The sequence below is a fragment of the Maylandia zebra genome, linkage group LG2 (genome assembly GCF_041146795.1).
Source record: "Maylandia zebra isolate NMK-2024a linkage group LG2, Mzebra_GT3a, whole genome shotgun sequence".
Taxonomy (NCBI): Eukaryota; Metazoa; Chordata; class Actinopteri; order Cichliformes; family Cichlidae; genus Maylandia; species Maylandia zebra.
The window spans coordinates 20,676,198-20,704,113 of NC_135168.1; the positions used below are offsets into that span (position 1 = coordinate 20,676,198).

The 27,916-nt window shown below is 43.7% G+C and overlaps 1 protein-coding gene across 2 annotated transcripts; it reads right to left on the minus strand.

The window, feature by feature from the left end:
- Positions 1 to 68: 68 nt before the first annotated feature.
- dgkq (diacylglycerol kinase theta) lies at positions 69 to 27,868 on the minus strand. 2 transcript variants are annotated; one of them, XM_004552031.6, is made up of 23 exons: positions 26,613 to 27,868; positions 22,155 to 22,234; positions 17,809 to 17,908; positions 17,627 to 17,712; positions 15,897 to 16,022; positions 14,599 to 14,752; positions 13,179 to 13,256; positions 12,931 to 13,022; positions 11,846 to 12,060; positions 11,401 to 11,491; positions 11,187 to 11,241; positions 9,974 to 10,035; positions 8,267 to 8,417; positions 8,007 to 8,045; positions 6,447 to 6,562; positions 6,068 to 6,219; positions 4,825 to 4,973; positions 4,519 to 4,697; positions 3,531 to 3,631; positions 3,178 to 3,324; positions 2,987 to 3,098; positions 2,757 to 2,909; positions 69 to 517 (listed from the first exon to the last, which is right to left on the minus strand). In XM_004552031.6, exons 1-23 carry the CDS (start codon positions 26,836 to 26,838, stop codon positions 419 to 421), a joined length of 2,763 nt encoding a protein of 920 aa, XP_004552088.2. In that variant the 5' UTR covers positions 26,839 to 27,868; the 3' UTR covers positions 69 to 418. The 2 variants fall into 2 exon arrangements, with proteins under 2 accessions (XP_004552088.2, XP_004552089.2); XM_004552032.6 differs by having other exon boundaries at positions 6,068 to 6,216; positions 26,613 to 27,867.
- Positions 27,869 to 27,916: the final 48 nt, after the last annotated feature.

The following is a 27,916-nucleotide window of genomic DNA, read 5'->3' on the forward strand; positions in this document are numbered from 1 at the left end:
GACAGACACTTTAAATACTTGTTTAGATTTTTTTTTCCAGCGCAGAGCTTATTCATACTGAGAAATGGTCAAAATTCAACACAATTTATTTTGCAGTCTATGCAGACATCTTGCTGTGAGTTATTTACTGTTAAGTAAAAAAGTTAGGAGTGGAATTATTAACCACGGTTACTGTGATTTCTGTAAATGGTCGGCGCCTGGACAGTAGGCATGAAATGCAATCCCAAGTGATCCATGACTTTCTCCCACTTTGCAAGACGGTAAACGTCCACGAGTCTGTGGTCCGTCTGCGGCCCGTTAGTGTCGCTGCAAAACTACATGAGTGAATTCACAGCTGGCTGCAGGCACCAAAACGGTTACCCATGTGCAGTAGCAGGAGGCAGATAACAGACAGGATGGCCATTATCGGGTGATCGGGTCAGTGTCCATCTCTGGAAGAAGGACTATCCGAGTGTCCGTCCCTCATGTTAGCTGATGACTTCTTCTGCTTCTGCTTGGACTTCCTCAGCATCCGAACCTACAAACAGCAGAAGACAACAGAAGTGTAACCCTAAAAACCCCCAAACAAAGTTTTTTTCCTCACACAAACATATTCAAGGAGCGGCTCCAAACTAAAACACAGATCATCTACAGGTGTATACATAATATATAACAAGCTACATGTAAAGATAAACTACAGGAAATACAACTGTAAAGATCATCTCCAAAGTAAAGTTGCTCTTTACCATAGAACTTAACATGTTACAAAAGGTTCTACTTTTACGTTGAAGACATTCCCCATTTCCCATTCGCATCACACTTTTAATAGTTTAAGTACCATCGGGAGAGTAGTAACTTCTATGCAAACTGTAGGAGACCACATGAATTAATCATTAGCATCCATGAGGATCTGTCTGGACTTAATAGTTTAAGTTAATTTCTGCAGTTTAATTTGCAGTTTTTGCCGATTATCACAATAATCGCTGTATTTTCACAAAAAGATTGCATGTAATTGCCAACTTCACCCCATCCAATCACAGACTGATAGCAGATAAGAGATAACTCTGTCTAATTGCTGTTTCATTGCCATCTTGATGATTTCAAGATTGAAACTGACTGCGACTAGCTGCAGACCTGATCCCCGTCTTTGAAGCAACCATTTCAAAGGCGACGAGATCGTGAGTTCTTTGCACGCGGTCACAATAATTTTGGTTGTGCCACAGTCTCTGGCTACGATTTCCCTGGTGTGATTGTAAACACTGAGGAACAGGATGACTCCAGAAGTCACGGTTTTCAATTTCAGTTTGTGAATTTAGAAACAAAAGTCAAAGAACCAGCTGCTTTTTATTTTGAATTAACTACGAAAGACCAAAGAGTGCATGCCTCAAACATCCTGAATAAACTAAAATACGTAGTACAACGAGAAAACTTTGTTTTCTTTCAGTAAAGAGACATCAAAGCAAAAACATTCAAACACTACGGAATGTTCCTCTCCCGGCTATTCTCGGGGATAAACCATTATTGCAAAGTATCAAACTGCATAAAAGTACCACTGAGGATCTGGCTCAGGTTACTTAGAGACAAAATGTTTGAAAGTGATGCAAGAATACTACACTGGCCAGCATATGACACAGAATTCACCCCTGCAAAATTGATAGTAGGTTTAAATATTGGTGCAACTTTGGCATTACTGCATATTGGAAAATATCATCTGAAAAAGATTTAAATACCTTTCAACAATGTCAGACAGTAACAACCTGGAGAGGGGTGACTTCTTTAGATATCTCCAATTAAGACATCACTTTAATACAGCTATTGTGTCCAAGGAGAGAAAGCCTTTAGTTCAAATTTTTATAGATGCATGTAAAGGGAAACTGACAAAAAAACAAATCTCTATGACCTACTCAATACTACAGATAGAAAGGAAACTCTACCACTTACATTAAACTCAGATGGGAGAAAGAGGCAGAATAAACCTATCTGAAGAAGATTGGTCTAATATATGTGAAACCATAGCCACTACTTCAAGCTCCGATTCATGGCTTTGAAAAATACTCAGAGCTTCTCTTTTTTTTTTAAATCACCCCTAAGATTAAAGAACTCCGAAGTAAAAATGCTGAACATAGTAAATGTTGGAGGTAATGTGGATATACTTCAGTAGGCCACTTCCATATTTTTTGGGAATGTCCTAAAATCTCCCCCTACTGGACAGAAGTGGTTGAAAGAACCAAGCAGATAACTGGGTTACAGGTGGAGGGGAGCTTCAGTGTCATTTACTTAGGCAACATAACAATTGGACTGAAGAAACAGGACAGATACCTGCTACAGATATTACAGGCAGCCAGCAAAAAAAGCTATAATACGCAAGTGGTTGAATGGGGAACCTCCAACTGTTTCGGACTGGACAGAAATAACACACGAAATTCACGTTATGGAGCGACTAACCTCCTTGAGACTGTCCTCAGAAAAATGTGAAAAATACTGGAAGAAATGTAAATGTTTTCTTACTGAGAAATTACTCTAGAGCCTTGTGGTATTCCTTTGTATTACCTCTGGTAATAATATGTATCTGAGTTGTACATAATTTTCAACTTGTAACCTTGTGTATGTCAAACTTCTACCTAGATGGCCTAATCCCCCTTCTGTTTTTTTGTTTGGTCGGTCCTTCTTCTGTTGTCTTATGTTCAAATGTTATTTTCTATAAAAATGGAAAAAAACACTCACTAAAGTAAAAAAACCAACACTACGGAAGCCGTGCAGGGACAAACGGAGTGTACCTTTGGTCCAGCAGCAGAGATGATGATGTGTCCCGGCGGCTGGATCCACGGTTCTCCATCCACCTGGACTGGTATCGGTTTCCTCAATGTCAGCCTGATGTAGTTCCCTTGAGCAATGCGAATCCCAGAACGGAAACCACTCTGCACCTGGCCCTGCGCACACACACACACAGTGTGGTAAACCCTCTGGATAAAACCAGTCTGTACTTCTTCACTCTAAATTGTCTCACCATGTGGACGACCCCTGTGACCCCAACCACCTCCAACAGGCCGTCATCGATGCTGGGTTTCTCATAGCGACTGTCGACCTCTGACCCCCAGAGATCAGCACCTGAACCCCAACTACACACAAGAAGATGAACGTGAGGTCAAGACTGTGTCTGTGTGTGTGTCTGTGTGTGTGTCTGTGTGTGTGTGTTACCTTGGTATATTGAGGAAGATTAGCCCCTCTATGTTGGGTAATGGGACTTCCTGCCCATCCACGTGAAGCTGCAGCTCTTTGTGGAGACTCCTGGTGTGACTGATCTTCTGCAGGCCTACCTTCACATACACACCTTTGTTATGAAACCTGTGGAAGACAGGAAGCAAAAGGGCTGATTGGAAACGTGGTCTTCACTGTCAGAAACACGCACCAGTACTTTCTGTAAAGTGCAATACCACTGATGACCACTAGATGTCAACTAGAAAACAATCGTAACTCTTATTCATAAAGCGTCAACTTTAATGGGAAATTACAATCGACCACAAAATTCTGGCTCTCTCATAAATTTTCACCTGCTGGTGAATTTGTCGGGTTCGTCCTCTCGAGCCAGGTGGAAGTCGAGGCTGAGCTCCGCGTCGATACCGAGACCAAAGTAGTTGTTCATCTGGACAATCTGAGGGAAAGACAGATACTTCCATGATACTTTTATCCATTTTTTCCACCACAGCATCTGTATAAAAAACGGAAACATCCACAACCTGAGCGAAGTTAAACCAACCCTAACTTGTGAAAACAAAAAGAACTACAGGGATACCCAGAGAACCGAGATCTCCACCGAGGCTAATATGATTTATTTCACTTTTTCCTCTAAAGTGATCCCAAAATTTAACGGCTTGTTACATTTTTACTTTGAAGGGAGGTGTCCTGTCCACCTCCCTTCGGGTTCTGTGAAATTTGTGCATAATCTTGTTGTCAAACAATCATCGACCACCATTGGGCTCCACCTTGGCAGCGGAAACTACCGTAGCTTGTGGAGTTCATAGATATCCTTAAAATTAACAAACAGTTTGTTTGGGTTTATGGGTTTTTCCTAACTCGCTCTGGCATCAGCTGTGCAAAAACATCAGTGGAGTGTTTTTGGATGACATCATAGCCCCTCTACACACCAGGAGAAAAACCACCTCCCTCCAAAGTTCAGCTGATAGCTGGAACAAATTAACATGAACAAAACTCCCAGGAAGTCCAGATCCTTTCTGTTCTGTATGAAAGGAAAGTTGTGAGCAGCTGAAACTGAATCAAATGGCAACAACAAGCTTGTACTTCACTTCTGGCATCAGGAGAATGACCAGACTGCAGGATGTTTTCAGCTGATTGGCTTTCGGGAAGCAGTCAGTGGAACTTCTTGTTCCAGCTGTTACAGATGCATCTGAACTAACCATGACCATTGTTAGTTCATGGACTTTTGCCTGGTTGTAAAGTCTAGACCACGAACATGTTTCAGGTTTTTGGAAATTATGTTTTATCTCTTAATCTAATAATGATAATGCTTTTGGATCGGACCTTGGGTGGCTCCAAGAAGTCGTTCTCTTTGCCATCCTCTGAGACATCCTGGGCGTCCAGCAGGATGGTCCAGCGGTCCATCAGAATCTCATCAGCCTCATAAACCGACACTAGGATGTGGTAAGGGTCCTCACCACTGTAACCTGGACCCCACCGCAGGATACGAGCCAAGTCGTTACCTGACAGGACACAAATCAAACTCAACTGTTTACCAGCAAGTTAAAAACTGCCAAGTGCCCAAATCGACTCAACAGGAACTCGTCTCTGCATTAGAAAACAAATAAAAGGAGCAGCGTTTGGTCTCACCTGTTCCTAGTGGTACAATGCCGATGGGCGGTTCGCGACAGGTCAGTTTGTGCCTTACAGCCTCCAGCACTCCAAGCACCCAGCCCACCGTCCCATCGCCCCCGCAGACCAGCACCCGAAACCGGGGAACCTCCCTGAACGTGTGCAGGCTGCAGAGCGAACAGTAGAGACAGTTTTACTGCGATGACCACAATTTAAAACGAGGTGAACATTTCTGACACCGACTGAAACTTCACAAATGTCTTTAGGAGATTGGTACCCCTCCACAGACTACCTGCCCAGACTGGAAGCAGCCTCACTGTTTGCTGCTGGGTTGAATCTGCAATGCTTTTTTTTCAGCTTTTTGTGGCTCCGTGAGATGCTTTTATGTTACTTGGCAATGGTTTTTGTGGCTCTCGTTAGCTGTTTTGTGTCTTTTTTGTGGTAATTTCTCATCTCTTTGTACTCTGTCGCATCCCCCTGCAGTCTTATATTTATTTTCAGTTGTTCTGCATGGCGTTGAGGTTGTTTGCAACTCTTTCTAGAAAGCACAACCACTTCAGTTTTCTTCTGTTTCAAATTTTAAAAATTAGGTTAAAACCTAAACAATTACTAACAAACTATAACAATAACATCATAAATAAACAGGCAAACGTCATTTTGTATCACCTTTTAACTTTGATGGTGATAAATCCGGTCTGCAGCATACTGATGGAAATGTTGCCAGGTTTGCCAGTAAGTGTCACACACTACATGTGAAACCCACTGGTTTCCACCATTTTGAACCCTTAATATTATCTCAATATTTGGCTCCCAGAAGTGGAGCTAAGTTATCAGCTAATGATAGCTAGCTGAATTAGACACGACACAGATAAACAAAAAAAACATCCAAATAAAATCCTAGAAATAGTTAACCTCACAGCAGGTTGGTCAGATAACTGCATTAAAAAAGCTCCAGAAGGCTCCAACAGCACATTTATTCCAGTCACAGAGGCCACGCCCCTAATAATTAAACTGTAAGGTGAGTTATAGAACGTCCCCCTGTACAGGTGTTATGAAGGGGTACATAACAATAATTCGTCTCTAAGTAAATTTATTGCTGGTTATGGTTCCAGTGAGGCGAAAAGTTCACCAGAAATCAGAAGAGATCTGCTAACTGCAAACCCACTGCTGTGTCTACAGTGATGATTTTTTCTATAAAATAAGTAGTGACGGCGTCGGAAAATCCTCTGCTTTCACCGAGGAGGTGTGCTGTTGTCCTCACCCGGCCAGCGGGCTTCCGTTCATGATGTCGAAGACCTGGTGAGGGTTCAGGAGCTTCCGGAAACCATAGAGGAGCTCTCTCCCCTTCAGACCGCCACTCTTCGGGTTGACAAACACCAGCAGAGGACACACGTCTGCTCCCAGCGTGTTCTGCTGAAAGGAAAACCCGATGCTGGTGAGATGTTGGGCAGAGGTAAGAGACATCTGGAAGCTGAATGGTTTTATTCAGTGTGCTTGTTTCCAGAGATTTTCCTGGAGCTCTTTAAGCACCGCAGCCTCATTACATCTGCTCGGTTCGGTAAGAAGACACCAAAACTCCTCGTGCTAAGAGTGTGTTCGCAGAGCCTGAGTTTAATGAGGCGTATTTGAACAACAGTTACCGTGATCGCCGGAATGACCAGCGAGGTGAGCGTCTTGTTGTTGATCGAAGTATCTTTAGTCAGCATGTAGATCCTCTCCGCTTCAGCGAAACACGAGATCTGCAACACCACCGCACCTGGACACACACACGCACACACACACTGTAACAGCAGTCTGGCAAGGAAGGAGCGGCTAGCAGGTCCAGCGGGCATGTGGTGTGGAGGTTAGCCGGATAACTCGAAGCCAGTCTGTTAAATTAAACAACAGACCTTTATTCATTATCAGCAACATAAGACCATACAAGCCAGGTCTCCACGGCTCTACTCTGTCCATACATACATGTGCGGGGTTCGGTAGTCGTCGGCGCCAGGCCGTTACAACAGTAAGGTGTTTCCTCGGACAATGGAACATGAGCAGCATGGAATGGCTGCCGCTAACAACACACACCCACTAGGAGACCCCCACAACTACTACAACAGTAGGGCAACCCCCCCCTAGTGGTGCTATAACCCAAAAGGGTTGTTACAACACACACACACACACAGAGGAAAAATCTGAGTTTGATGTCTCAGACCCTCAGTTTATCTCAAATCAGCTGCTGCTAACTTTCTTCTAAGACAGCCATACCTTATAGGTTTAAACAGAAGGGGGTGGAGCATGTAGGTCTGAGATGACCATATTAGGAATATAACTCTTTGTGACATCATATAGAGCCAATGGTACAAAAAGCCAACTGAAACCAAGTGTTTAGAGCATACTAAGGCTGAGCTGTGGGATCTGTACGCACTGAGCTCATCATTAGAAACTCTGACTGTGTTAAATATGAACATTCATCACTGAGACAGGAAACCAGGTGTGATCAGAAAGAATTTGCTCTTAAATAATACAAAGTCATGGTTTTGAGGTTCATCGGGCCAGCAGTGTGACCGTCAGCGTTATCATCATTTCTTTAAATATTTGTCCCCCAGGGTTGCACAGCGAACACAGACTTCTGACGGAGAAAACCGAAGGAAACGACGCCAATGATGCCACCACTCAACGCAGTGTTCAACGCACCCTACCTGCTCAGCAGGTTTACCTCACTGCACCTTTGAGCACAGAGAAAAATACAGCTGAAGAGTCACCATTTCAACAAACCACAGGAGTTCAGCTGCACCTGAAGATGACCTTGAAAAAGAGATTTTAGATTTTTATGGAAAACTCCCCAGAACTTTCTGATCACACCTCATAAGTGAGCGTCAGTGAGTCAGGAAGACCATTTAACTGATCTGGACAGCAGCGCATTTCAGAGAGAGTCCCGTCCTCTTTAGAAACATGTATTTATCCGTCTCTGTCCATCAGGCGACGCTCGAGTCCTGCTTCCCACTCTCACCATGGTTAGCTTGCAGTTCACAGATTTCTTCTGACATAAATTCAGTAAGATGTGTTCAAATTTATTTACCCATAAGGACACAAGAAGTCCTCGTGGGACAGAACCAGTGTGAAAACTACAGAAGGTGATCTGAGCAGGAGGAGGCCAGGAAAGACTACATGTGTCCTCAAACCTGCCCAGCAGGCTGCTTTCATGACGGACGACTCACCTTGATTGAGATAGAAATTGCTGATGGTGACCAGGTGACCTGCAGAGAGGAAGAGGAGGACAGGTGAGTCAGAGCGGCAGAATTAAACCTGAAATTAACAGTTAAGGGGAAATGAGCCTGAACATAAAACTTCGGTTTGAATAAAAACACAACAGAGCTTCACTTTTTAACTTCGTCACACGCTTTAATCACGTTTGGTTCATATCCACCCACCAGAGGGCGCCACAGAAGGAAAGCATGCGTTTTTTAAAGCGACTCACTCTTGATGGCGAGGTGTTCCTCGATCAGCTGCGTGTACTTTTCTGTGGTGAGCAGGGGGGGCAGCCCTCCAATCAGCAGCTCCACCCGCACCGCCCGGTTCTTGTTCTCCACGATGTAGAACCGAGTCTGATTCATCTGCCGCAGAGACACCTGCACATAGCGCGACGCCACATCACCACGTCAGGGTGCGTCCACCATCTTTTTATTCTGTACTATGGTTACGATCTAACTGAGGCACTACGCAGGAATGACCACAAAGCTCACTGAATTCGAGGCAAGCGGTTAGGATGCAGACCACGAGTCCCCGACCTTTACCTGCCCGTCATCTCTACGTTTCCCCTCCCTCTCCCTCTCGATGGTCACAAAAACAGAAAACATGCAGACAAAATAAAAGATTATGTAAACACCTGCAGATGAATTTTGCAAACTGAATAACGAGTGGCTCCACAGTGGAGTGGTTAACACGTTTGTCTAACACATGGAAACGTCTGACAGCGAGAGGAGACTGAAATCCCTGCGAGGACTGCAGATCCTAACCACGCACAGCAGGAGACGCCGAAAGAAGCAGAATCAGCTAACTGATGCTGGCGGCTTTGCCACAGAGAAACCAAAGAGTGTCACCCTCTGCAGAAACCATTATTTTTATACTGTAAAAATGTTTATATTTGCAGCTCGGATATCCAGCTTAGCAGACTTATATACCTGCAACTAAAGTAATAATAATAATAATAATAATAATAATAATGCAAAAAAAAGAAGAAGAAAAAAAGTGATGTTTATTTTAGTGACACGTGTCTCTGTCAGAGTTACTACAGTAACTAAAATTAAACTCCAGACTAAAGCTGGGTGTTAAAAGCGTATAATCAAAATAAAAAAGAGAAGTGAAACGATGCTGTGTACCAACAACCCCGAGGTCAGTGTGGCTAAATCTGTCGACACATCAAGCATCAGCAGGCTGCGGTGCACTTCTTCCTCATGTTGTGTTTGAGCTGTAAACGCTCATAAACACTTCTTTTCTTTGTTCTTATGAAACATACTTCAAGAGGTTTGTGGTGAGCGTAGCAAACATTATGTAGGAGCTGGTAACGGATAATAAATACTGATTTGTAAATAACAGGACAATAAACAGAACTTTTTATACAACATTATACTGCAGAATACTTTTAACTATGCAGCTCATCCTCTTTTTGTTGACAGTACTCACTCCACCATAAACACAATCAACAATGGAAACGTAGCTTTAGAAAGCTGTAAATATTCCTGTTACCACTGTGACCTTCACATCAATCTACTGACCTTGTAGGAGAGGTCAGAGGTCAAATTATGTTGGACGAGACCTTCTATATGTTGAACCATGTTTTCTAAGTCAGTTTTCCACCAATTAATCATGAAGTTAAAGACCTCAGTGGATGTAAGCCAAGCTCTAATGGACCGCCAACACCAGCCCACTCTGCACTCTTACAGAGTTTTATCAGAATTCATTCAAAAAATTTTGTGCTATCGTGTTTACAGACAGAATGACACGCAGGCGCTACCAAAACCTTACCCTAACTTGGTGAATATAATCGAATATATTCATATAATCTGACCTCAGACACGTGGCTAGTCACTAATCTTTGGATGTGCAAAAGGCAACAATTAAATGCATCACTTATTCTCAGCGTTGGCATTTATGAAAGTTCATGAAATCTTGTTTGTCCTCTTACCTTCCTGATCTCCCGCAGTTTGTCCCGAAGCTTTTCATGAGGAGTCAGCGTCTGTCTCTGCACTGGATGACAGAGACAGAAAGGTCATGACCTTCTCCGGTATCACATAGAGCTTCTGCAGAGCATGGCAAGACTCCACGCTCTGCTCTAAGGTCCAGGTTTATGGTTTTAGAAGCGCTGAAGAAGGTGCGTAATGTTTAAAATGAAGAGAATGACAGCGGCTTGTACTGTGTGCAGCTCAGGTGTGGGTGAAGTATTCAAAACACTAAACTGAGCTGAAAATATTCATGGGCCAGAAGCAGCTCCACGCTGACCACGAACCACTTCAAAAATGGATCTACAAAAAAACCCCACTCTGACGTGTTCTAGAGACCTAATGTATTTCATTGTGATCGTGCATGTTCTCTGAGAACATGGCTGAAATTTGATATTGGCTGAGCGTCTCAAAAAGTAAGTTTAACATAAAACAAAAGAAAATCAAAAGCTGTATTGGGTGTGGCTTAAAGGCAATCTCAAAATAGGGGGCGTGGTCAGAAATGCAACAAATATGGGCGTAGCCTATTTAAAAAACTATTTCAATAATTGTTTATTAATGGCTGTACAAAGTAAGATTTAAGTAAGATTGTAAAACCTGATTCATATTATATTATATTATATTATATTAAATTAATCGGTGACTTAAATTTTTTTTCTCACCATAAATAAATTTGTAATCTAAACTATCTGCAATTAAAATTTTACCCTTGCAATTTCTGACCTTCATACTGGTACTCCGGTGTAAAGTTTCGCCAGAAATAAGTATTAAATAAAAGATTGTAGACGTATAGGTGTGGCTCATACATCAGAATGCTGAACTCTATGAAAAGCTTGAAATCAGTGATTGTTTTTCTAGACAAAGCTTTTTTTTTAAAACTTAAATCTATGAATGGTTTTTATTAATAGTGATAATAAAATAAGATTTAAATCTGTACAAGAACAATATGGTTCCTGTAGTTGGTCCTGCTTGGTCGAGCTGTAGAAAAGAGGCCCGTGATTGAGTGATAAACGATGTAATAGGGACATATGAATAACACCGCATCATCATCGTGTCAGCATTAATATGTGCTCTACCGCAGTGCTCATACTCGTTTTCCAGGTCAGCTGCAGGTTGGGTTATTTTTCTTCACAGTCACCAAAATGTGATTTTGTTTTTCCTCATGCGGGTAGTTCTCACCTTGCTTGCTGCTCATGCAGACCTCCAGCAGAGAGAATTTTGATAGATCTTCCTCCTGAAACCGCACATATCATCGACACCATCAGTGGTTTCAGGGCTGAACTTACATAAACAGCTCAAATTGCCGATTGAAGTATAAACTGCTCAAATGTCCTGCTCATGTTCATTCAGGCATTAATATTAGCCTGGACGCGTCTAACACTTGTAATTTTACCTGTCTGTCCAGCTTACTGAGAACCTCGGCGAGGACCGAGGACGTCGTGCTGCTGTCTGAGACGGAAACCGAAATGAAAGCAACGCCTGACCTGAAACACAAAAACAGTTAGTTGACAAAAACCAGGGACTCTATGTGTAACGGTGGACGTAGCTTCCAGGTTTGATGGGCTTAAATATGCATTAAATCCAATGACCTGCAGAGGGCGACTCCTCTGGCTGCAAACAACTGTGGCTGTACACGTTTATGGTCTCATTAGTCATTCGTTTGAAGGACTATATACAGGACGATGATCATGTCAGAAATTTTGATTCAATCAAAGTGGGCGGGGCTACCTCGTGATTCAACCAGTGGGTGACATCACAGTGGCTACGTTCATCTCTTATACACAGTACATGACAAAAGGTTGCTTTCTTGTGGTGGACAGAGTCCTGACTAAACTCACTTGGGCCAGTCAGTGTACACCTTGATGACCTCAGTGACTCGGGGTTTTGCCCTCAGCAGCCACGAGTCGCCTCCGTCCTTCAGCGAGTTCCTGTTGTCCGGGCTGCCGTTGCGGTTCAGGATGTCGTCGCTGTGCAGACGCTGCGGGCCGCCGATTTCGTGCAGCTCGAAGTCCTGAGGGTCGTCGGGGAGGTAGAAGGCCCTCAGCGCCGCCTCCTGCAGGACAACACAGGTATCATAGAGCTATGGGGGTTTTTTGTTTGTTTTTTTAAATGCCTAAAAAGAAGTATATTTTTTCAGGCATTTAACTCACTTTCTAGTTTACAGTCTTTATTTTGGTTTCAATTTGTCACTACTTAAAAGCCTTACTCTTTAGCTCATAATCTTTTTTCATATTCTCAATTATTGCTGTACCTAATGTTGACTTTTCATTTGACAGTTATGAATTTTATTTATTTAATTTATTTTACTTAAGATTTAAAATCTGAACTTTGACTGTTCTCCTGTTTTTGGGACAAAATTTAAACTTTTTTAAAGAATTCTTACTTTTTTTAATCAAAGAAATTTGACTATTTTTTTTTTAGTTTTATCATTTGTCATCTTCTAATTTATTGATTTGTTTTTTTCTTTTAAGTTTGAGTCAAATTTTGATTTGTTTTTATTGTAACTTATTGTTAATTTGTATATGAAAAGTTTTTAAACCATTTACACCATAATTTTGACTTTACTCATAAGTTTGGGGGTTTTAAGCCTTTCATATCTGTAACTATTTAATTATGTAAATCCTGGTTTTTCATTTCATAATCTTTCCTTAATTAATATTCAAATCCAACCAAGGTCAAAGTTAGACACAGTCTTACTGAGAAGCAAGATTAGTCACGGTTTTCGGGATATTCCTCTGACACCATTCTGTGTCATATTACTAAAAATAGCTTTTACAGAATTATACCTCACTGCTTTTATTTTGAAAGTTGTGTTCCATGAAAGTTGTGTGAGATTTCGGTGGTAGAAGAGGTAGTAGTACCTGTCTTGGTGTGTGTGTGTCTGTGTGTGTGTCAGGTTTTTGGGAGGAAGCAGAGCCCTTACCACCACTTCCTCATTCTTTGTGATTGAGACCAGTCGGAAGAAACCGCGCTTGACTGCATCGTCGCCATCAAACACCTTGAGAAACTGTTTACCTGTGGGTCACAGTAAACAAACCAGACACAACCAGATGTGACTGCAACATCTGCAAGCAGAAATGTTATTCCACAGCTGTATCATCCACCAGTCGGTCATTAATAAAACCTCTGAAACACAAAGGGAGCTTGTATACAGACATACGGTGAACCGACCTGACTCTGAGGCAGCCGGCTGACCGTCTTTGGACGCTGGCGCTGCTGCAGCAGAGAGATCAGCATCATCGGAGTTATCTAATGGAAACATGGAGGAAAAGAGCCGGTCAGGTGAGACAGTTTACTGGACACAGAACTTCCTGATCAGATTTCAACAAGCTGGAACAACCTGAAACAGACCCAGATCAGCAGCTCACCTTATTCTCATTTAGAGCCTGACGTCTGAAATCTTAGTTTGTGGATTTGTCAAGTAATAGAATATCACCAGCCAAGAAAGAAAAAGACAAACGTCTTTACAATCACTGTGAGGAGGCCGCTGTGTCTGTCTCAGCTCCATGTTTATTACTGTTAGTTGTTGTTTGACTTTATTTGTCAGCACCTTTCATACAGGTGCATCAACTCAAAGCATCAGCAATCAATTAAAAAATACAAAAGGACTCTGACAGCACCACAACAGTTGGTGTTTCAGCATAGAAGCACAACACCAACCACCACAAAGCAATGATGTGTTAATCTCATAGACCCATATTTTATTCACAATTGAACAAATGTTTAAACTGAGAGATTTCCCAAAAATTATAAGCTCAATTTGAATTTGATGGCAGAAACAAGTCTCAAAATGTTGGTACGCAGCAAGAAAAGGCTGGAAACGTAAGTAATACTAAAAAGAAACAGCGGGTATAAGAAGAGCATCTTAGAGAGGCAGAGTTTCTCAGAAGTAACGATGGGCAGAGATTCACCAACCTGTGAGTTTTAGCTCATATCTTATTTTTCTGTTTACACATTTGATATGTTTTCTGTGTTCTATTGTGAATAAAATACAGATTTTAAAATCATCAAATTCTGTATTTAATCTCCAGTGTCTCAACTCTTTCTACAAACAGAGTAGAAAAGTGAGTTCAGATCTTGTGAGACTTTGGAGATCGTCTGGAGGATGAAAATGAACTCTGGTTGTTTCTGACTTTGCTGCCTTTCTTCACGCGCAGCCTCCTGAGCTCTGACTTTGATTTGTTTTGCTGTTAAGAGTTTTATTTTGGAAGAATTCTCTGGAAAACAGAAACACCCTGAAGTGTTTTTGTGAATTTTGCGATTTGGCCCTTTGAAACCTGCAGGGGCTCGTGTTTCAGCTCTCGGCGTTTGGATGTTTGTCTGCACTATTCACATCCTGACTTCTTTAAAAACATCTTTTTTCAGTTTCACAGCTCAGATCAGCAGTGAAGCTGTCAGGAAACGAGCCGAGCGTTTGCGGTTCACACAGTTTGTGTCAGTAGCGTCAAAGGATGTGGTCTGGAGGAGCATATGTGTGTTTGTTTCACTCCTGCTGTGCAGACCTGCCTCCCATTAACTCCCGATGATGTAAATCTTTATTTTTTTTGAAGTGTGAACATTTTCTGTAAGGCGGGGTTCACTGTGTGCATACCCAGCTCGTGGCTGCAGCTCTCAGCGATGCGGTAACAGTGCATCTTGCTGAAGTTTCTGGAGTCGAGGCGGACACAGGCCGGATGCAGCAGCATGCAGCGCAGACGTCCCAGAGTGCACTCTGCCGGCATGCCGAGGTAACATGCTGCATGGCTCTGCAGGCGGGAAAGCAACATGTCACTTTACACACACCAAGCTCAGGGAAGTGAAACATCATGTAACACCCGTGATCTCAGAGTTTTATCAGCCTCATCGTCTGAGGGTGGAAGACAAATCCAAAACCTGCAGTTCCTCTAACGCCCACAAGGGGCTCCAGCAGCGAGTCAGTCCCCACAGACTCCATGTTAAAACTTTACAGCAGAAATAGACACGTTTACAGCCTGATACACACACTGCTTTAGTATCTGTAGCTAATCCCCCCTTCATAACACCTGTACAGTGTTAAAATTTACATTATTAGGGGCGTGGCCTCTTTGACTGACAGTTCAGCTAGCTGCTAGCAGGGCTTCACTTGAACTGCACCTCTGGACTGTGTTTGTGCTGTTGGAGCCTTTTGGAGCATTTCTAAGTAAGTAAATTAGGTTGATAACCAAGCTAGTTAGCATTAGCTGGTAGTTTAGCTGATAACGCATGCCACCCTCTGATCCAAATATGGGTGCTCTTGGTTCCCAAAGAGGTCACAAAAAACTACAGCTGAAATTTCATATTGAGTCCAGAAACTTATATATACAGTCTAAGGCACAGGTGTCAAACTCCAGGCCTTGAGGGCCGATGTCCTGCTGGTTTTAGATGTGTCCTTCCTATAACACAGCTGATTTAAATGTCAAATCACCTCCTCAACATGTCTTGACGTTCTCCAGAGGGTAATGAACTAATCATTTGATTCAGGTGTGTTGACCCGGGGTGAGATCTAAAACCTGCAGGACACCGGCCCTCGAGGCCTGGAGTTCAACACCCCTGGTCTATGGGGTAAGGTGGATCTGTGGAGACTCAGGAATCACCTTTACTTGTTAACAGTTTCTGTATCACCAGGACCAGAGACAGCTAAATGATCTCAAAGAGGTTCAATTTAAATTTAGGAAGAGAATAGTCTGGGAATGGAGGGACTCCAGTTAGCTGGGGTGAAGCTTTAAACCTTAATGGAATTTAATTCATCAACTGTACAGGTGTCATGACTGGACTGGAGCCTCTGCTGGACGTTAGAGGCACTGCATGTTTTAGCACTTGAGCTGCTTGAAACCCAACCTAAACCCCACCCTAGAGGAAATCAACACTGACACATTTTTCGCTGATTCTCACCGTGATGCCGCACCACTCGCACCTCATCCCTGCCAGGACGTCAGACGACCCGCACGAACGCCGGCAAACCTCACACCTTGCCGCTGACGCCAGGTTTCCCTCCCTCCAGTGGTGGTGGTATGTATCCTGGAGCAGAAAGAAAAGAATGAGTTTCAGTCCAGCGCTAAAAATAGTCCCCATCAGCCGCAGCTAATTGAGGAGGATGTAAAAATGAAATGTCATATTTGTGAGGAGGAAAGCACCGAAAAAGAAAAGTGCACTGTGTGAATAGATGGGCTGAAACCCGACGACAGCTTCCCGGGGTTGTTGTCAGCCTGTCTGCCATCATCAGCTCTGCAGGAGATCAGCTTCATGCTTTTCACTTTTTATCCAGACTGTGAGCGATCGATGGGTTTTGATCGAGCTACACACACTGAACCGACAGCAGACATCCTCATTGAAGTGTCTTACAACGTCTTTGATTAAAGTCAGACTGACTGGACCTGATCAATATCACTACTTCACAGAGCCCAGTTTCTATTGTAGACTAGCTGCACAGTGGGCGCTACCTACATTTCAAACTATAGAAAATTTGTCAGGTAGGAATTCAGTTATCAATTATTTTTGTTTTCGTTTTTTTAAGGTGGAAATATCTACTATCTCATCTTGTGCACATGGTATTACACTTCAATATTCACAGCAGTTTTAATCACAAAGTCTGCATTTGGTGACACTTCCCTCTCCTTTAGTGGAAAATACTGATGCATGAACTTTCTCAAGCTCCTGCTCTTCAGTTCAAGGAGTGACTGATCGTTTTCATTGTTGTCACAAAAAATGATGTCACAGATGCCAGAGGACAGAGCATCCCTGCCATGCGCCCGTTTTTTTTGGTAACCTCGCGTGCAAAGCAAGGGATGAAGCGTGAGAGACAAGGTCATTTCAGCACGTCTCAGTGATCGCTCACTGCAGGAGCACAGAGATGGAGAACACTGATGCAGAACACTTTGAGACGACCACCACGACTGCTTTATTTCCTGTTTGTGTTTTTAACTGAGTTAGACACAGTTTCAGGTTTGCACAAGCACCAACCAAAACCGCGAGATGAGTGGACGCTGAGGGTTCAGCTGGCACCAGAGAGCAGCAGGTATTATATAAGAGAATAAATTCAGAGGCCTTGTGTTACTTCTAACAAAGTCAGTATTTTAAAAAGAAATACAATAAAAATCTACAATAAAGTCGTCATAGCTATGGATGTGAGGGATCAGAATAAACTATTAAACTACCTAAAATAATTATTAAAGCGATCGATGTGCCAAACGGCTCACTGATAGATCACGTAGCTGGAGTCTACTCTAAACTACTTCCAGCAGTCATGTTTCACAGCTCGCTGAGCTCAGCTGCATCTTCCACCTATAGAGCCTGCCCTCTGGTGGTGTTTTTGTGCATTACAACATAACACACGGCCTTAACACAGCATCTCTGTGCCAGTTAAGAAGAGCCCGTTTGTTAACCAAACTGACTGAACTTCTCTGGTTCGGCCCTTTTATGATCTGATTGTGAACGTCATAGAGAAAGTCCTCATCTTCAGTGACATTTCTGTGTCACTGTTTGCGAGTTTAGGCACAAGAAACATGAGGCAGTAGCGCCCCCATGAGGTCAGACTGAAAACTGTAGCATTGGCCTACGTAGTTTTAGTCCAGCTTACTGTTGGAAACACTTTATATTTATACTGATATTTTTTAAAGCGATACCTGCTCCAGAATCCCGTCCAGTTGGCAGCTGCGACAGTCGGCACAGGTGAAGATGGCACAGTCAGCGTGGACATGCAGCTCACACACTGAAACACACACACGCAAACACACACACACGCTAATAAAAAAGTCACTCATGAGATTTAATCCACTGGTCTACTTGGTGATGGTGCTGGTCTGACCTTCGCAGCGCAGCGCCGTGCTTCCCTCTGTTTGTTTCCTGCAGACGCAGCAGAAACGTTTCTTCTGACCGGCGGGACCGAAGCAGTGAGCCACCGGCACCTGCAGGGGGCAGCAGCAATGTATGTTAACAAACAGACAAAGTAAACGCAACACTGAGCCTCCAGCCTATTGGCTGTCCATGAATACAGAGCTTAATTAAAAAAACAAAATCCCAAAAACAAAACAGCACATTGCTCCTGCTGCTCCAAACAGTCTGTAAATCTGCATTGCTCCTCTGATTAAAATAGTCCCCATCAAAATACAGCTGTTGGCTGCAGTTTTTATGTTGACTTACAAATGTTGCTGTAAATATCATGGCTGTTATTTGTTGTTGTTGTTGTAATTGCCATGTTTGATCCAATGACCTCTCTTCATTTCTTAAAAAGAAATGATTAAATGCATTTTATTGCTCTGTTTTTCCTTCACTTTAACGCTCCTCGCTCAGTGTCGCTTGTGTACTTTACTGTAATGACCGAGTGGAAATGTTTATAATGAATAAAGAGACCGTCAGGACAGAGGGATCTGTTATAGTTTTGCATTTTTCCAAATCCTTTATTTATAATGAGCCACCACTGAAGCGGCATGACAGGTTATGTAAGAAGATAACATTCAAACATGAGGGGCAGAGTGAAGGCCTGCAGCTGCATCACATCCAAGAGAGCCAAACACCCCAGAACAACGTGAACGCAGCCGTATGGCAGCTCACAGTGTATTTACATTAAGTTTTAATTCTACTCCACGAATGTGCTTTAATCATTTACTTACACATTATCTTATTATTAGTGTGTGCACATTGATGTTTATATATGACATTTTTTTAGAGCTTTATTTAAACTTTTGCCCCTGAAAAGCCGTGGAGCTGGGAAGAGATGTCGGCGACATTAATGATAACTAATGCTTAACGGTGTCCCACAAGGCTCAGTTATGGGTTCAGTTGTTTTTCCAGTTTTTATATTGATGACACTGTGTTATGTAAAGTTATACGCAGATGATACCATATTATTTTGTTATGCTGATTCAGATGATCTTAAACTTGTACCGAATGTACGTAAAACCACATTTCTGTTACTCTGCTATGGCACATCTCTACTGTTCGACATTTCATTATCGAGAGAAATACAATTTGACTTGTGTCAGATGATGTCATAGATGAATATAACTGGTTATCATCTACATAGAAATATATAGTTTTCTAATAATATTACATTAGGGAAGCATGTATAAAGTAAAAAGTTTGGCTTCAGCACAGACCCTTAGGTGATTGAGGAAATCTCCAACAAAATTTGCATGCAAAATACCAGGAAGTATCCCATAAATACAATTCAAACTAGTACAGTGCGTTTCCTTTAATGCTAATTGCGTATTCTAATTTCTTCATTACAATGTTGTGGCCAGCAACATCAAACACTGCACTGAGCACAGATACCAGTCGACTATCAGAGGTGATAAGAAGATCATGATGATACTTGTCATGTAGGAAACCTCTGAGGGACCCTGCTGCCTTCAGGTTTTGGTTTCTGTAATAATAATCTGGTAACTGTCCATCATATTTCTGTAAGCTGAGTGTTTTGGTGTCCAAACCTCCAAACTGGACTTCCTGGATCACACTTCAGTGTGTCTAGTGAAAGTATGTTACGTGAAGCACCACACAGACCACACTCTGAGCTGTTGTTTTCCATTTGTGTTTTGTTTGATTATTTTTGTGCCGCGCCGTTTTTGTGCTTATAATGGAGCTGCTGCTTGTCAGGTCGGAGGGTAGAAATACTGAACGCTCTTTAGTTAAACCTGACCCAAGAGCTGCCTGAGCAATAACAAGGAGCCTGAGGATATTTCACATTAAAAGCAGGTGAGGAGAAAACACCACTGCTGCCGCCTGCTCGTGTTTATTGCAGGGCTATTGATCGGTGCAGCAGTTAGTCAAGCTCAGTGATCAGTGCTGTGCTGATCGATAAACATCGTGTCGGCGCGTGTGTAGCGTTTCAGCGAGGCGGCAAAAGTGAAGGAGACAATAAAAAGAAGGGCTGGAGAGCAAACTGTGAAGCTGACAGAACAAAGCAGGTCTGCTGCTTTCATTTTATAACTTTGTTGGCTGATTATGTCTGGTTTGTTCTGCTGGGTAGAGTTTGTTCACTCACCATGGGCCATTTCTAGAATGTCACCTTCACTGGAAGCACAATTATCCACTTGTTTCAGTGCAATGAAGTCTCTGCAGCTTTTCATTTCTTACAATACAGAGTGATAAAGTCCACAGCAGAAGCTAAATCCCTGCTCTGATTTGGTTTCTAAACTGTTATTTACAGTAAACAGACTCTTTGAGGGCTCTGAATGTCACTTAGATCCTGAGACAATGACAGACATACTTATTAAAGAGTGGACAGGTGGTCTGTGAGAGGTTCAGGTCCGGATTTGAAAATAAGCATTTTGTTTCAACCCTAACTCACAAAAATTGCCTGATAAAATTAACTCAAGGAATGCAAGCAGGTGGCACTATGACACTGTGTGGTGCTTGTGAATTTGAGTTGCGCAGGAGAACAACGTTGATGCTAGTTATGCTTCTTGGAGCAACTCATCTGGAGTTTTTTTTTTCTTTAGTCCTGATTAAAAAGTTATGGTTGAAGATACAAAGTTGGCTTTTACTCTTCTGCTTGTTGGTAAATGAGAACACTTTTTGTTTTGATCCAGATATACCTCTGTTTTTATTTTTAAGGATAATTAGCATAACAAGCTAGCTGTTAGCTAAGTGCTAACAGCTAGCTAAGTCCTGTTAGCTAAGTATGTAAATTCTATTAGTTTTCTTTTAAGTGTTGTATTATTTATTTTTTTTATTTACTTGTGAGCTTAGAGTAGGAAGGAAGTACTTCTAAGTACTAAGTAAGCTAGGAAGTAAGTTTAATGTACTGTACAAGCGGTCTTTGTATAAATTACATTGCAGCCACGTTTTGTAGCAATGAGTTGCATTCTCGCAATTCAGTAAGTGGTGGATTCATGTGGCCGCTGTTCACAATCGAGAAAATGTGAATTAAATCAAATGAAATTTTGCGAGTAAGACAAATTAATCCACCTGTGATGCAAGCTGCGTTGCTTCTGGACAGATTGGCTTATGAGAGCTCAATATAACACACTACCTGGGTAGTACTGCTAACAATAAATGCTATACACAAACGCACACACACACACCTGAACTTAAGCGACTCTGAACCACTTGAGCGTGCGGACTGACAAACATGGACTGCTGGAAATCCTTATTGTGAAATATTAAATTACTGTTTACTTGTTAGTTTAAATAAATATTTGAACTTTTCTTTAAGCTGTGAACACAAAGCCAAAGATCCTAACCTACTGTGTATACACGGTATACCGTGTAACCGTGTAACATCAGCTTATTAGTCTTATTGTGGCTTACAGTGTGATTTAGTCTCCTGTTTGCACAATTACATAAAAAGTCAGTTCTCACTTAGAGGTTACAATAAAGCCACTTTCGCAGCTGAACTTTTCATGACACATTTGTGAGAATCAGACTGGAATATTCTCCAGTTTTCCTCGCTCACATGCAGCAGCGAGCAGGAAATAGTCCTCTTCAGATGCTTTCATGTTACTGGAAATATTCTGTGTGGTTTAGATGCGGGTGGATGCATGGGTGTAGTGTGCAGGAGGCAGCGCACATGGCGCCTACTTTCTACAAGTAAATGCACCAGACTCTCAGCTGAGCACATCAGCATAATTGCATTTGGACCGGGGAGCTGGTCGGTTAAAGGCCGGCTGATGTCTGATCTGATCGTGTTTGCATTCTCGTTCTCTGATGGGTAATGCCTAAAGAAGTTCAGCCCTGCAAGGTGTAAAAATAAACCCCATCTCATCACGTCTGGGGATCCCTGCCTTCGTCCCATTGGCTCCCGGACTGGGGTCCAGAGATTAAAGTAAAGGTGTTTCCTCACCTGCAGTGTTTAGTCTGTTTAAAACGGGTGCGAACCAAAACAACGACACTGAGACATTTTGGAGGAGATGGTCTCGGTGCGGTTCCAATCCGAACCAACTACCACGTGTATGTTACAGAAAACATCCTGTAGCGACGTTTGCTTTGTATTCTCAATGCAGGAAGGTTTTATAGATGTGCAAATGTCTGTACGGACTAGTAACTGGCTGTGAAATAAATGTAAATTCTCTGTTTTCTCACACAGCACCTTCCTCCTGTTTTTACTCTCGTTGCTCCCACTCCAGACGCATCGGGCCAACATTGTCCCGTGTCTGTAGTGACGCATTTTGGCTCATTTGGAGTTTGGAGCATGAGCGTATGTTGGATACTCACCTGGACCAGAGACGGAGTCATGGAGGAACAAACCTTCCGCAGCGTCTTCAGGCATTTTTCGTGACACATGAAGTTACACACTGAGGAGGAGACAGAGGAGCACAGTCAGAGACCATTAACACTGTCGGGGTTTCTCTCGGCTTTCTGAGTTGTTGTTAAAGAGATGCTTTTTCTTATGATATTTATATGATAATCTCTGCATCTCAGTGGTAAACCGTGTGTGCAGCAGGCATTAACACAAATACAGCCGTCGCACAAACATAAAAAAAAATAAAAAAGCACGGCATGAATTAAACAGGTACAGATTCAAAAAGTTTCAGTGCAATTTTGCAAACCATCACTTTCACCTGGAGCACGATTTTCTTAATTCATTACAGCTGACGTTACCTCCAGCACACCTCGGGGGTTTCTCAGAAAGCAGCTCGGACATGCAGGGCACCGACGCTTGTTTCTGTTCCTCTGCCTGACGTTAAACTTTTAAAGCCTTTTATTGAAACTATGATACGATACTGATGCTCACAGGCAGACAAAGCGGCACCGAACAAAAAGACTGATTTTGTCTTCAGATTGTGACGCTTGGAGTGGGTAAAAAGTAAAAGAAAAATCAGCACAGTATCGTGATATTTTGTCATATCGTGTGGATAGATGGACACCAAATGATAAAACTACAAACAAGAGGGCTCGTCTCATGCACCAGTGTCCTGAGATAGCCTTACGTCAAACTGCCACAACTGAAAAACCATCCAAAGCTGGACACGCTGAGCTCGACGAAGACAAGTCTGAATTCAGAGCAGCTAATAGCTCATCACGCGAGTAAAAACAGGACGGCGACCTCCTTTCTTCTATAAACTCGGTCTGTTTGTGCTTCACAATTTTTAAAGCAAAAAAATAACTGACAGTATTGCAGTCGTACAGTGATAATGTCCCACCGTGGGGTGTCTGGTGATTCCCATCAGTAAAAAGTTGATTTGGGTTTTTTTTACCCAACTTAAATTTGTTTTTCAGGCCTCAAATAACCTCGTGGATATCTCCTGATGTTATGAGAGCTCAAAAATGCTGAAAACAATTAAAAATCATCAAATCTGGACCCTCTGTGTCCCTCACAGGCCCGCGACTCTGAAAATACTCACACTATGAGGGTAAACCTTTGAGCTGCTTTAGTAAATAAGATATTGCACATAAAAAAACATCAGCTGATTCTGAGGGGGTCAGAGTTCAGGTACTGACTTGTATTTGCCTCCAAATTCAGCCGAGTTAAATAGAGTTAAACAAAAGCAGAAACCTTTGATCTGTTCTTGCTGCTTTTACTTCCAATACTCCACCCGCCCATCCACCCCGCAGCCCTGCAGCGCTCAGATAAGAACGCTTTCACTCGAGCGCCCGGTGGAAGAGATGCGGCGTGGAGCCGTGACACCGTGAGAGCGAACAATAAAAATGTGTTTGGAAGAAGAAAGGAAGCTGTCAGCTGGATGACTGCTGGTCACGTTTGCACCTCGTCCGCTCTCGCTGTGTGTGCTGAAGTGACATTTAGTGAGTGTGCGTGTTGTTGCCTGTGCTGTCACACTGTGGTAAACCTCAAATGTTCACTCTGGCCAGTTTGAACAATAAAACCTGCTGCAGGCGAGCACGTCTGTGCACACCATCCAGACAACCAGCACAGAGTGGCAGACCGAGGCCAGAGGAGATCAGTCAGGTTTTTCCTGTCCAGGAGCTCCGGCGGGTCATTAACAGCCCCGATGAAGGCACTTTCTCACAGCCGGTGACTCAGCAATGACTGCTCAGAGTCCACGATATCACAGCTAAAACTTTAATGTGTTTGATGAGGAGCAGTTTGAATGAATTTTTGATGATAATGTCAATCCAAACGTTCATACTTGACTCTTATCAGACAGTCGCTCTCTGCTTCCTGCAGCTTCACTGACTGATTTTAAATCAGTCAGTTATTTTAAATGTTGGACAGACAAAAAAAAAAAACCTTCTGCAGCCTGAACGTTTGATCAGTGTCCTGCTCTTTTATAGCTTTTCTATCTGTTCCAACAAACTAACATGGTAGCAGCCAAAAGGTCAAAGTTTAGGCTCCTGAATGCTGCGTGCAAACCTGTGTGTGACATGGTGGCTGCAACCGTCTTTTATAAGAAGTCGGTGCTCGTGGCTCCTGGCGGTGCTGCCGCTGGAAACATGTAAATTACAGCAGTGCGTGATAAGCACTCGCAGCAGCTCTGGTCACAAAGGAACAGCCGCTGTCGCGGCCCCGTGTTTTCACCGAGATACGTAACCAAAACGGGATCTATTCTGATCTGTACTCCTGTCCCAGCAGTGGCCGTTCCTTTTACACACAGTTTCTCATAATGAGCTCAGTGTATGTACAGTAATCCAGGCTGCCCTTTGTGCTCTGTGCTCACTTTATTTTTTCTGCTTTTAGCTCACTTACTGCTGCAGTCACAGCCGTAAACGGACATATATGGTATATAAGATGGATGTGGCCATTGTGACATCACCCTTCGGTTGGTGAAGTCCTGTTCTACAGCCATCTTGATGTTTTGAAACTGGCTGTGGCAAGCGAGGGGTAGATGTGACTGAGAAACCGAGTAAACCACACGCATCCTGCTCTCTGACTCTGATGGGACCCCACTTTACAAAATAAACTTCATGTTTTATTCAATAAAAGCTGAAAACAGTGACTGAGACAACAAACTCATCAGGAAAGAGTCCACTGAGGTTAAAGGTCAAAGGAGCCAAGCATCAATTTCCTTAAACATCTACAGAGTTTTTTTTACCAAACAGATACAAAGAGGTCCTCTACGTTTGTTTAAACTTTACTCAACAAAAATGTTATTTCATGTCAACTTTAATTATTTATAATGACCCTGGACGTGATAAGACCACTGGTTGTTATGGAAACGTGCATTCAGTGACTGGTTGGCGGCGACTCCTGGAGGTTGCTGGCCCGTGCTGGGTGAAGCTGGATGATTTGTGTGGTTGCCAGCAGGTTTCACGTCCGTCTGCAAACGCTCGCCAACTACATGCCGAGCGGCAGTAAACAGAAATTAAAATTGTGCCTCAACGCTGAAGCCAACATGTTTGAAAAGGTGAGCTTTTATTCTGAAGGTAAACAGCCCGTGTTTCCTGTGTTCACAGTTTCCAGTTTCCTGCTCCTGAGCAGCTGGGCAGTGTTTATGCACAAGTCCATCAAACAGTGATTGCAGCAATATCCTCGCTACCAAAGCAATCACAGCCAGGCTTTGGCCAACTGGTCGGAGAATACATGCTTTTCCCTAGCAACAGGTGGTTGCCAGGGGGTCACTGATTGGTCTGCAGCCCTGTGTGACTGAGGCTTCAGCCATCAACCACTCCACCGCTCTCCAAGCTTGTGTGACTGATGTCTTATTCACTCGATTGGACGCCATCACTGTGATTGTCATGCAGCCCCACCCCCTCCCCACTGGCCATTAAAACAAATGCAGGTTTAAGAAGTCATCTCCAGGGCACCGCTGTAGCTCACCTGATTGACCTTGTGACCTCTATACTAAAGACTACGGAGGTCAGAGTCCACTCGGTTCACCTTTTACATAAAGGTAAAGGGAAACATGAAAATGGGCTTTTAACAACGCAGCGGACTAGGCAATTTGATGACATCACTGGTTTGTGTTAATCCAAGTGACGGCTTAAAGAAGAAAGGTTACGTAAGTGAGCAGAAGCGCTGCTGCACATTTTAATGCATCTGATGCTGCTTGTGATGAAGAGGATGGTCTCTGCTCTCACTCACACAGAGACGCACAAATACACACACACTCACACCCCTCCAACAACCAGCATCCCTGCCAGTCTCCTGTTGCCATGACAACCACAGGAAGTAAATCACGACTTGACTGAAGCTCCAATTGTGCCATAGACACTTTGCCTCCTTTAGACATGCACACACACTTAAGTGCACACACATACACACTATGCAAAACCAGTGTGTTACTGGGCAGACTGAATTGTGTTGGTGTGCTGGATGTACTCTCTGATTCTCCTCCCAATTCATGATTAAGATGTGTCGAAAGGAAAAGAGGAGGCAAGGAGAAGGAAAGGAGGAAGAAAATGAACAGGAAAGGAAAAAGGGAACAAATGGGCCCTTGTCTGTGTTGGTTAACTGCAGATGTTGCATGTTTTGGTGCATGCAGACAGACTTTTAGAGCAACCACACATTATCCTGTAAAAGTTTCCAGCTGCAGCCTGAGGTCGGACTGGGATACGGTCTGGGATCCAGCCTGGCCTCCTCAAGCGGATCAGCTCCGTGTCCGGGGCAGGTATCGGTGTAAGTCGGGTTCATCACGTTGTTAAACACACCTCAGCTCAGGCTTGGTTCGGTTCCCGCGGGGAGAACCGCATGTGCGCTTGCGAAGCTCACGAGCTGAACTTTGATCTCGTGCATAAGTAATGACCCCGATAAATAAAGCATATTTGCTGTCTTACCTTCACACAAGAAGCCGATGATCCCCCAGATGAAGTCGCTGCAGCTGTGGCAGAAGGTAGGTTTGGTCAGGGTGACTTTCTTAAAGCAGTGACCCGGTGCAGAGCTCTGGTACTTGGACCGGAGTCCGGGGGACTGCTGCGCCCTCTTCTTCCCGGCCAGCGGGCTCGCTGTCCGGCTCTCTGCGGCATCAGGGTCCGCCGGTCTGGGCCGGCCGGAGTCCGCCATGTCCTCCTGCCCCCCCTCTTATAAAAACTTCCCAACAGCAGGGCGACAACACGGGGTTCGCCCTGCGATAACTCCTGGTGCCAAAAGGGCTGGATGTCTAGGAAGTAGTTCACCCGTAGTGGAGAGACATCCCACCGGGCCAAACACAGCGGCGCAGCCCGGCAAAGGGCGCCGTGCTCGGTGTGTGTCCTGGACTTTCCCCCTCGCTCTGGAAGATAATTATCCAGGTCCTAAAACACACAACAGGCCACCAGTTCACGGCTTAGTTTATGGCGATTGTGACGTCGGTGTCGCCCCGTGGAGGGTCGGTCATCGCACCGGCTGGAGCCAGCGGTGCTGCCCGGCGGAAAGGGCGCCGAGGTCGGTGTGCTGTCTGAGAATCCCGCCTCACAGGCTCGTTAAAAAACAAACTCCCTGCACATTTATCGACCAGCCACTCTTCCAAAATACACGACAGCTGTTCCAGTGAGAGATTAATACTGGATTTTCGATCCTTTTCGACGGCGTCTGCTGCTCTCGATCCCCGCGATCAGAAAGACCCTCCGCCCGGAGACAGCGGTGCCACCCAGCGGCGCAGCGCGGAGGACAGGGCGCCCTGCTCGGCCACTTTCCCGAAGCTCCCTGCTAAGGAAGGTGGATGAATAAATGATGAAATATCGATCGGGCAGAACTGGATGCCGAGTGTGTCCGCAGCAGCGTGAAGTCTGTGAAATGGATGGGTGATCTTTTCAGTCTCAGCGATCACTCAGCCAGCCAGGCACCCCCAAAACAGCCGGTCCAAGCCCACAGAAAGACACAACAAATCGGTGGAAAAGAAGTCCAAAAAGCGCCTCAGTACTGGAGACCGACGACAATCAACAAGTGTGAAGTCCCCCTGACGGGGGGGCTGCTTTCATTTCGGGTTTCTTCTTCCTTTTCCGAGGCTGATTCTTCTTCCGCGTCAGTCTCCAACACTGATTTACTCCTCCTCCCTGCGCTTCATCCCCTTCCCTAGTCTCCTTCGCTTCCTCCCTACCTCCTCATCACAGAGGCTCTTCCCTGTCTCACTGAATGACGGTTTCCTAAAAGCATTTATTTC

Bases quoted from the DNA above. Each gene is read 5' to 3' on its own strand.
- dgkq (XM_004552031.6), bottom strand. From the start codon at position 26,838: ATGGCGGACTCCGGCCGGCCCAGACCGGCGGACCCTGATGCCGCAGAG. The intron at 11,242-11,400 runs GTAAAATTACAA...GTGCGGTTTCAG, and splicing joins TCAGTAAGCTGGACAGACAG to GAGGAAGATCTATCAAAATT. The intron at 8,418-9,973 runs GTAAGAGGACAA...CGCTATGTGCAG, and splicing joins AACTGCGGGAGATCAGGAAG to GTGTCTCTGCGGCAGATGAA.